At 40.4% G+C, this 11,534-nt stretch overlaps 1 protein-coding gene across 1 annotated transcript; it reads left to right on the top strand.

Moving 5' to 3' along the window:
• The first annotated feature begins 7,330 nt into the window (after nucleotides 1-7,330).
• Nucleotides 7,331-11,271, top strand: LOC147170833 (uncharacterized). Its single transcript, XM_086080662.1, has 2 exons — nucleotides 7,331-7,528; nucleotides 8,933-11,271. Exons 1-2 carry the CDS (start codon nucleotides 7,475-7,477, stop codon nucleotides 10,100-10,102), a joined length of 1,224 nt encoding a protein of 407 aa, XP_085936788.1. The 5' UTR covers nucleotides 7,331-7,474; the 3' UTR covers nucleotides 10,103-11,271.
• Nucleotides 11,272-11,534: the final 263 nt, after the last annotated feature.

Here is an 11,534-nt window from a genome sequence, read left to right as displayed (position 1 = left end):
CTGTTCCTTTTTGCTCAATTAAAGTAAAGTAATGAGCGTATTTCCACGTCGAAACACTCGTCTTGCGCTCGCCTTGACTCTCTCTCCATGACTGCCGAATCCAATACCCGCCCACAATGCGTCTTCAGTAATACAGTACACAGCAGCCATCCATTCATTATTTGATTCTGAACCACTTATCCTCGTGAGTGTCCCACAATTAAATGATTAAATTAAATAATTTATCAAGTAACTGACCAACGCACCATATTGTAACTGTAACTGAGTTACTGTATATAAAAAAGTAATGCGTTAGAGTATTAGTTATTGTAAAAAGTAACTAAGTTACTAGTAACTCGTTACTGCCCAACACTGGTGGCCACACACCACACAATCTACGTTCGGAACTGTGAGACCTGTGATTTATTTTATTTTTTTCGTCATATGTGGGGTCCTTCAGGTTTTGGAAGCCGACAATTTTTCATATCTTGCCATGTGAACCAGGCTTAAAAGGCCGCAAACACAAGATTTACATGGTTGTTATAGTCTTCTATTCTTATTACAAATCCAATTCATTTAATATCACTGGTCACTCACAGCATTTATCTACAACATTAACAAATAGATAGACTACAATGGAAACGTTCAAATTCCTCTATTCAGTGAGCACTTCCTATTACTTTCTCACCCTCCCACATGTTGAACACTTGTACTTAGTAGAAAGTTGATACCCAAAAATTACAACAGAAAAAAAGAAAGAAAATAATTACAAAAGTTTTTTTTAACAAAAGTCATAGTGGTACCTGTGCTGTATTCAACTAACCAAATGCACTTATTACCAGTATGCCTCTCTTATTTATTCTATTCCTACTTCTCCCCTGGAGTCAATGTTCTATTTAATTGCAAAACATAAATCTGTTTTTGTCCCGATGCTGATTAAAAGCAATAAGTAATACAGGAGCGTTGGATGAAGATTGTGATAGTTATATGTGCATATTATTTATTATTTCCTGGGCGTGTTATCTGCCTGGTTCCGTAACATGGCCATTCATTATGTAGACAGAAACCTACAGTGGTATCTGCCTGTTATCAAAACAAAGATTTGTCTGTTTGTTTTGTTTTGGGTTGAGAAGAATCTCCAGGACAGGTTGCTCAACAAACACAAGTTGTGTGGCTCACTTCCAAGGACGAAGCTTGTGTAAGTTGTTTGGAAAACGTCCAAAAAAGTCTGACTCCCTTCTATTCATCTCACAGCAGGCACTGTTTTAATGTGCTTCGTATTCATATGAGCAGACATGAATAGCTACACTAACCAAAACCACGCTTTCATCTAATCAAATGAAAATGCTTGTAGAAATGGTGCAATAGCCCCCCCTGTCGTCCGTTTAAAACAAAAAAATAAAGTTACTCTTTGTCTGTTCAGACAGAGAGATGACTTATTATTTTTTTCACCCAAGTACTATAAGTCTTCCCTTAATCATGTAATTGCCAATCACGTGAATTCTCTTTAATTGCTAAGTTCATTTACCGTCTTTATTTTTTCAAATTATCAGTTTGTTTATAAGATGAGACTGAGAGAAAAAAATAAACTTACTGAAGGACAGTGTCATGATGAAATGACAATTTACACTAGTCATGGGCGACCAGATAATACCACGTTAATGTGGTGTTAAATAAAATGATAATAGTAATAAATAAATAAATAAACCTAAATGTGTGCATTGTCTTCATGTTCCAGCAGAGGGCACTACAATACTCTCGTGTAATCTTCTACATACGGTAGACTGGCAATATACTGTATTGGCAAATGTAGAAAAAACACCTTCAATTCCTCCCACATTCCAAATACATGCACAGTATGTTAACACTCTCAGGTTATCTGTAGGATATGAGTGTGTATCGTTGTTTGTTTTTATTTGAACCCTCTGGTGTCCAGTTCAGGGTGTGCTGTCATTATTATTATTAATATTGTTGCTGTTTTCGTTGCTGCTGTTATAGAGTCACTGATGGTGCAGGGTCACACGTGCCTGTAATTTTAACTGGTACTCTAAAATTGTTTTGGGCTTACTTGAGAAGCAAAGCATGAAAAAGGCCATGCAGATGAATACAGCACGGCTAACTTTTACATTTGGCATTATTGTGTGTTTCACATGCATCTGTTGTTGGAGCCTGGAGGTCTGATGCTCACTACAATGCAGACTCCTGCTTTGCGACTATCCACCCAAACAAATTAATGATTTGACACACAGACACACATAATCCTCTCCAAAATGTTGCTTCCTTTTTCTATGTCAGCCTCCTGTGGACATGTTGTTACTGTTATCTTGGTTTTAAAGCTTCTTGTAACTTTTCCCTTGCTCTCCTCTACTCTCACCTTCAAACTGAACCCACAGGAGAAAATAACAGTGAAGAGCAGAGAAGGGGAAGGAGAAATGATGTCAGAGGTTAAAGGTTAGGTTGTGAACTTTGCCCTGTGAGTAGAACCCCACTGTGCGGCGTTTGTGGGTGTGCACGTTGGGTTTTGTGCATGCCTGAACAAAAACAAGAGGGAGTCATACATGTTGTGTTAATAAATTTGCCATGCTTCTAATGGGAGCACTGTGCATTTATCAAATAGAACTTTGAAAAGTTGTTGAAACTGTCGATATATTTCCATGAGAAAGACACGTAAAATAAAAACAAGTAGGTTTTCAAAATGTTTCATGTACTGTACAGACAACGTTGTTGTAGTTTGACTCACGGGTTAGTCCCCGTCAGTTAAGAGTTGCCACAACGAGTAGGCTAATTCACATGATATGTGTGTCACTGTTTTGTTTTTTTAACCTTGTTGGCTGATGTACTCTACAGACAAAAAGTTGTCAAAACCATCTCCATTCCAATGACAGAAAATACTGTCAAATGCATGTCAGGGCTATTCTTGGTGGATGTGTGCTGCTTTCCCTCCCAAGTGTCATCCAAAAGAGTTTTCAATACCCTGTCAGTGAATGAATGGGTCTAAAATAAATATACAGTAAAGAACGTGACTGTAGAAGATATCAGCAGTGCAATAAATAAATAAAATTATTTCGACGATTTTGAGACGATTTACACAAGAGCGTATTTGTATAATGATGTCATCTGTACGCTTAGCTTCTATAGTGCAAAGAAAGAAAAACTCTCATTTCAACATGATCTCATCTAACTGTAGTATAAAAAAAAGTGTGAATTAATTGAACATCATTGCAGTATAGGCAAAATACTACAATACCAAAACTCTTTTAGTACTGACACTATTAGTTAAAAATAATTATTTAAAGCATAAAATGAGCAAATTGACCATGTTTGGATTTTCAGGAATCAAAATGTTGTCATGTTGATGATACTTTTTTTTTTTATGTGTGTGTTTTCAGTTCAAAATGGCATCGCATAAAATAGCCCCTCCAACCCAAAGACTCTTTGAAAGTAGGAACATTCGCACATTGGAGGTTCATTATTGAAAGGAAGGGGGTTGGAGAAAGGGAAAGGGAAAAAAGGAGCAGATGTTCATCAGGTCTACTGACCCCGCCCCACCCCATCCCAACACATGCCCACCAGACCCCCCCCATCCCACCCTCCTTATTATGTCATTGGTAATAGTAGCCGCTTATCTCAAGAATCCTTTGTGGGCCTGTAGAGGAATGACTTCACTTCCACACAAAAGAATTATTTGGCCGTGTGCAGCTCAAGAAAGAGAAGCATTTCTGACTCCGTTATACATCAATTGGCAATGTTTTGTCATCCTCAATTTGTGTTGTTGATCCCCAACGCAGCTTTTGAAAGTGTTTATTTTCTCCTGGGAATGCTGCAGTTTAATATTAGGAATATTCCTCCATCATTTCTACAAACATGGTGTAAAAATGAGGCACCCAGCTGCCAAAGTTTCATCGACATCACACTTGCAATGTCTCCTCTGATCTTTTCTCACACCAAGCAGATGTTGAATAGGCGAATGCCTTACATACGACCTGGTTAATCATTTCACGGTGGGAAAACGAGTTAGACAAAGCAGACAAATCTGCCTGATTCATTCAATATCTACTGCAAAATTCTCAATGATGCTCTCCCTTAATTGTATTCCTCTCTTTCATGCTTCCTCTATAAACCCTCCATTCCACGACTCTTTCCCCCAAATCCACTCCTCCAAACAAGCCCTCTTTCCTCCCATTCACTCATGTGTGTTAGGTCCACTATATGCGTGTGTGTGTGCGTGTGTGTCGAGGTAGTGTGGTGGAAGGCGGGCCATTAGTTTGTTATTTGGTTCTGCAGCTCATTGTTCACCAAAGGTACTCTCGCCCAGCTGGACTCAACAAGAAGAAAAACTCCCTTTCAGGATTTCTCCTACTTTATCCCCCTCCCCCTCTTTCCTTCAGATCCCTCCTATAAACGCAGTAATCCCAAAATAGCCCAAAGAGATTTGTTTATAGAATTAAACTCAACTTGCCAACCAAATCGCTTGTTTGCAGATAACACTTGTTTACCTAACCACATCAGCAGAGGGACCGCTTGCCTCAAGGCACTTAATGTTGTTGACTTCTTGATAATTGCTTGCTAACAGTGCTGGTCTTAATCTGAGGCTAAATGCAGAGAAAATGTCTTTAGACTCTGGACTAATTACAGCAGCGCGTTGTTGCCTAACATAATTAGCCGATGTTACCGCTTGCCACACAGGTCTCAAAAATTGGACCTCTGAAGGTGTGAACACATCCGAATGACACATGCTCACTAGAATCTAATCTCTCAAGCCATAATTTGGAAAATATGATGCATGATGATTTTTTTTACACAGTAATGCTAACCGAAAACATAATCACAAAGTCTAATGGCAATGCTCAGTTATTTGTAAGGACGGTATCCATTCAACAATGTTTCTTATCGTAATTGTCATTTGCGTTAGAGTAGAACTGCACTACAGCATATTAAGAGCTACTATTTCAATTCCCCTATAATTACTCACTATGAGGGGAGTGAAATATTAGAAACACATTTCAGCTTGAGGCAGTGCAGTTCTACACCACTGCAGCAAGTATAATAAACGTGTGGCCTTGTGGCTTTTCCCATGTATGGAGGAAAACAATCATCTACAGCAGCTGCTCTGTCATTGAGCGTTATCAATCCTTGCGCATTTTGAGTGGGGCGAAATAGTTTGCTTTCTTTGTAAAAGCAGATTTTTGATCTGAATACATACTTCAGGTGTACGCAATATTGTAAACAGTCTACATTTACTCACATTTCAACTTTGGAAGAGTAACTGTAGAACAAGCTTACTTAGAGGCCCTAGTTTCACCTGGTGTCTTGGCTGGTCAGACCGCCTCGGGTGAACTTTGAACAATTACATCATTACAATTGTGCGCGCGCGTGTGTGTTGGGGAGGTGATCCTCACGTGAAATACAAAAGCATGCACTAATAGGAAATACACAAACATACACACATGTTATTCTACTAGACTAAAATCAACTCTTTGTCTTCACTGAACTAATTTTTCACTGCAGACTTCGAGCACTGATCCAGTTTAAAGTGTGCTCAGACTTTCTGCGTATGGCGGTAAATAATGTTGTGCATGACTTTGTGCTTACCAGGAAGACATGGTCAGTATTTTGTCAGTGATGCTCCAGTTTTGGGCTCCAAAAGGATTTGGGATTTTTCAGGTCAGTGTAAATTCTGTGTTTGGGATATCCTTTGGCTTTGTTTATTTTTGTTTTGACATCCATGATGCATGCTGGTGAGTATGTGATAAGAGACACGCAGTCTTGCAAGCCCAGTCAACTGTGATACTGGATTGGCTCATATCTGCAGTGGAATGTTTCACGCATCTACATTTACCTTTGAAATCAAAGATCTCGCCCCTCCCAGTCTGTGTCATAGGGATAGGCTGTCTCCAAGTCGTCACTTCAATCCATATGTTTCTGTCTCTCTGTTATCTGCCTGAGCATTGGGCTCCCAGATTCGCATTTTCAAGCAATTTAAATGCACATAGTCTCCATGCATTTACCCTAGAAAGTATAAACATATTATTACTGCTCATGAGAAGAAAACAGTGTTTGTCAGACATTATGTGAAGTGTTACAGTTTAAAGCAGACATTTAAACATACAGTGCTTAGCAAATTTATCAGAGCACCTGTCATAAAGAGACCACTCGGGATGGTGAAGTGGTTAAATGTGTTAATTTGAAAATTAATGGAAAATGATAATATTTTAACATTAAAATATTATCTCAGTTAAGAATAGTGTTTGTTGTAATAATCATTACACACACACACACACACACACACACACACACACACACACACACACACACACACACACACACACACACACACACACACACCCCCACACACACACACACACACACAAACATTTTAGCAAAGACCAAAGCTGTTTTAATGTGTTGCAAGAGTCTGAGCTGTCATGTAAAAATCTGTAGAACAAAGGTAGGTCTGTAACCAAGATTATCAGAAAATGCTAACCATCTGTCAATTTAAAAAAAAAGTGACCCTACGACAAATAAAGACTTGCAAATTTTTTAATTTGACAATTAAACATACATGTGGAGTATTTTTATTATTGGCTTTATATATTTCCATACACTACATGTTACGTTAAGAGCTAGTTAGCATTGGCTCCACTTGAAAACATTTTCACGTGGCTCCTCTAATGTTGTGAACTAAAGTTACAAAAATATGTAAATGCCATGAGGTCGTTTTTAAGATGGCACGATGCAAAAGCATTTGCCACACATTGTTCTTGTAGTCTACAACATCAAGCAATTGTCTTGCGTAAAGCTTTGGATGGGGAATATCTTACTTCTCCCAATTTGCTGCCATTGTCATTAATGCTCCTTGGTTTACGTTCCTATTGCTGCTGTCCCTATAATTTCTGTCTTATGAGACTAAATCAATCAATCAATCAATCAGTGTTTGGCTGACTTCCTGTGTCAAAAGTAGGCTAACTATAGCCTAAATTGACAAAGTCAATAGTATAAGTAAATGGTTTCAAATATTGGCAGTGAAGGTTAAAGGTCAGTTAAATACAAAATGTAAAATATAATTAAGCAGTTAATCATAACAAACTTTTCACGTCAACTGAAGCTTAGAGAGAGCGATACAATTGCCGGGTGTTTTCCTTGCCTGTTTGACATGTGACGTTAGCGTCAGTGCTATACTCTAACGGCTTTAAAAGAAAGAAAAGTCCGTATTTTATTCATAATGAGTTAACTTCCAAAGGAGCCTTTGGGGGCTGCCAGACGTGGTGAAAACAACTTTTGGGCTGGCTGCAGCTGGGTCGCGAATGGGCGGCGTGGGAGTGGCCTGCAAGTGCAACAGTCGTGTCCGGTTTTAAACCCACACGTGGTCGGCGTCTTGAGCTTGTTTAGCCCTCCACTCACTTACCAGAAACTTCTGATCGACTCATGCCACACACTGCGCCGCGTCCATCGCTGCGGGAGTGGACTGGAGCACACTGAGAGCACAGCAAGCATCATGCCGTCTTACCACCTCGACCAGTTGGCTGGTCTGGACGAGATGATGTGCAAGGTAAAACAAAACAATCAACGAAAAGAGGAAACTTGTGCACAAGATGGCCATTTTGGCCGCAGCTTCGTGCTCCGCCACAACTTTGCTAATATTCCAAGTTTGTCGTCTTTTTCGTCGTAACTTTTCATTGTCAAGTTGTAGCCTTCAATGATGAGAGTGTAACTATTGCACGGCGTCAAAGTTAGCCAGGAATGAAACTAACGTGTCATATTTACGGGCTTATTAAGTGCTGGTCGTATGCTGAATTCAAATGAAAAATAGTTTGGACCTGTGCGCATCATCTGCAAACGTGCGATAAACAACGTCAATATGTCGGAACTAGTCATTTGAAAACGGTTCACACTCAAGATGCTAAACAGTTGATCACGTGGTTACGAGGCACTAGTTTTTGATTCCCATCAATCAGTGTGTTGCCAAAAATGATCAAATTACATTGCATTACTATGAAAATTATTTACTTCAAATAATGCAGCCTTGTTTAACTGTCTGTGAGTTATGCGTATTAATAGGCAAAATTATATTTAATGCCATTAGATGGTATTAAAGTTATCTGTAATGAACATTTTGTGACTTGTTTGATGGTGGGCCGTCAGACTTTTTGTGTAGCGTAAAATAAAGGTCAAGAAACACTACTATAAGGGACTTCTTAACTTTTTCGGTGAAAATTTATTAATTACTATTTGTCTTCTTTCCAGTCTTAAAGGGTAAGTCACCCCCCCCCCCCCCCCCAAATGGACAATACTATATTCTATGCAGCCCCACTTGTCTAAATATGGCATCCTGGTTAATATGGCGTTAGTTAAGCAGCAAAATCCGGCCGTTTTTATCCATCTCAGGGGGTGGCCATTTTGCCACTTGCTGTTGACTGAAGATGACATAAAAGTTGCTCAGGTCTCTGGTAACAACCAATCACAGTGCTGCTTCAGAAAACAGGTGAGCTGTGATTGGTCGTTGCCTGAGTCCTAAGCAACATTGATGTCATCACAAAAACAGATGGATATTGCTTCATAACTCATATTCCACAAATGTAATATTAATCAGAATAGCATGTTTAGACTAGTGAGGTCACATATAACAGATTATTGTCAATAAATGTTTGAGGTTTACTTCCACTTTGACAAAATGCAAATCCCTACTAGTTTAGCATCTTTTTAAATTTTGAGATACAAACAAAAAAAAGTGATATATGGCTTGTTTGAGAAATTTGCTGGTCAGTTGTATGCAAATCCATCCAGGGGGGAGAAAATATTTTTGTGCCACAGGCTGCTCGAAGTGCACTTTGAATGAAACGTACATGAACTGGTATATGGGAATTGGCTTTGTTTTCTGGAGTTCCTGATTTTTTTTGTCTCTCTCTCTCTTGGCAGTTGGGTAATTTTGCTTTATTGTCCTTTATTTGTGCAGCAACTCCTGAATCTTGATCTAAGAGGGCAGAACAGTCAGCCGTCATCCATCAGCTTAGCAATGAAGACACCAGGCTACATTGGACGTCAACGTAGCTGTGACACATCCTTGTCTCTCAGCACCAGTCCTCCAGACAATGTCTATCTATCCTCCACTATTTGGGGGCAGCGACCAGAGAGCCACATGGCTTCCCTTCTTCCCAATACTGGCCAGTTGCGAAAGCAACGCTTCCTGTCTCAGCGCTCAGTCAGCATGGTGGAGACCTGCAGTGCCACAGCAAGTCTCGACTGGCCTGATTTAGACATGAAGGACTTTCAAAAAAGCGTCAGCCCCACTATGACTTCTTCCACCTCTGCCACTTCCTCCACTTCGACCCGCTACAAGACAGAACTGTGTCGTTCCTTCACAGAGAACGGCACGTGCAAGTATGGTGGCAAGTGCCAGTTTGCCCATGGACCCGATGAGCTGCGGGACCTCAGCAGGCATCCCAAGTACAAAACGGAACCGTGCCGCACCTTCCACACCATCGGCTTCTGTCCCTACGGGATCCGCTGCCACTTTGTCCACAACAATGAGGAGGAAAATGATTACTTGTCCCGCACCTCTTCCTCTTCGAGCTTTGCACCCTTGTCTCTTCCCTCCACGCGCCCCCACAGAATCCCGCTCATCAGGCAGTCAGTCAGCTTTGCAGGATTCCCCTCTGCTCCCCAGCAAGTCCCACCTCCTCATCCTCCCCCTGCCTCTTTCTCACGAGCACCCTCTGTCTCTCCTCCTTGTGCCGATATCACCGATCTCCTCTCTAACGTCTTCTTGGAGATGGACTCTAGTACCTTCGAGGCCTCCCCTGCCCCCCAGTACCAACCCCCCGCTGCTGCAGTTCCACGCTCTCCCTTCCTGCCCTCCCCAGACTCTGGCTGCTCCCCTTCTGGTTTGTCTCCATCAGCATCTCCATCCCTGAGGCAGAGCCCTGCCGCGTCTGCGTTCTTTTCCCGGTCGCTCGGTGCAAGATCCCTGTCCTACACTTCGCTTTCAGATCAGGATCACGATGGGAGCAGCTCGCCCAGCTCGCTGAATGGGTTGGAGTCCTGCGGCGGCGCCAATGATGGAAAACGCCTCGCCGTATTCAGTCAGCTCTCAGTTCCTGAGGACACTGCTGGGATTTGCCTTTAGGCTGTATCACAGTACATGCACACAGGGGCTCACCCATACCCAAATTCTCTCCTGATTTCCATATAAATGCTACGTTAAGTTCCATATTGCAGAAGGGTCTTCCTAAGGATTACAAAAAACATGGCTAAGGGAGATGGGACAAAAGTTCTCCAAGTCCCACTGAGATTCTTGTATGTGCATCAAAGCCAAAAACCTTCCGTTTTGTAGTTGAATGTTAAATATGGCGCAATCAGGACCACCGTGTGGCCTAATGTTTAAGAAGCACTGTACTGTATTGTTTTATAAGCTGCTCTTTCCGCCTAACTGTGCAGTTTGAGGTTATGGTGCGGTCACTGGCCTCAGATCAGAGGCTTTAAAGTTCGTTGTTGTGTTTTTAAACAACTTGAAAGTACCTGTAGTGTTGCAGGTCATGTTGGACAGTTTGCGAGTTTGTTCCAGAAAGGTGTGTTGGAGTGAATCTTTTTTTTTTTTGTCTTTACAAGTCAAAAGTGTTGCTCCTCCATTTAGTTGATTACGGGTAAAACAAGCCCAAATGTCAGTTTATATATATATATATATATATATATATATATAAACTGACATAAGTGATACATTTATTTTTGCTTTTGTTTATTTGCCGGCAGTTGTAACTTATTTAAACAGTTGGAAGGACTTAATCAGTTAACTAGATGACATCATACTAGTTGCTTACAGTTAGGACAAAAAAAGTGGAAGAAGCAAGACTTTTGGCTTGAAATATTGATCACAAGCATTCCCAAATGTTTTTGTTTGTTCTTGTGTGACTCGTTCACTGATGTTTTGATTCCTCTCATCCAGTGTTGATTCTCACTGTTATGGCTTTGTGTATTGTGAGAGTGTGTAGCTTTTTTTTTTTCATCACTTAAGCTACAAACTAAAACTAAACCTTTTAGAGATGTTGCCAGCTTCTTTTTGTGTGTAAAATGTAGTTAGATGATCACATCTTGCTGCGCTATTTAAAAGGGCCTTTTTCATCAACACAATTTGAGGCCTGTTTAGTGTTGTAGGTGATACGCTTTAGTAAATTAATTTGTTTAATTTATTTTAACCTATTTATAGAGGACTTTCAGTTGTTAATGCTTGTATCAAGTTTAATATATTTGATGGGGTTTTTTTTCATTTTGTTTTTGAATAAAGTTGTTAAAAAAGTCTCACTGACCTGATTTTAAACTGGGGGGGGGGGGTTTAAAGTAATTTACTGAATTTGACTGGTAATCAGTCCTGGATGTTCCCCAAAGTCAGCTGGGATAGGCTCCTGCCCACCTGTGAGGCGTAAAAGAAAGAAAAGATAAGTGTTGTTAAAAAAAAAAAAAAAAAGTAGCTGAATATATAAAATTCTTCCTAAAAATCTTTAAATATAGTCCCCAGAACGACAGCAGCATGAATAAACAAGTGGGTGAACATGACAGAACTT

Source organism: Leptonotus elevatus, chromosome 7 (assembly GCF_054856555.1).
Source record: "Leptonotus elevatus isolate MCC_2025b chromosome 7, RoL_Lele_1.0, whole genome shotgun sequence".
Classification (NCBI taxonomy): domain Eukaryota; kingdom Metazoa; phylum Chordata; class Actinopteri; order Syngnathiformes; family Syngnathidae; genus Leptonotus; species Leptonotus elevatus.
Note: the sequence above shows the minus strand (reverse complement) of the source record. Positions and strands in the feature narration are given on the sequence as shown.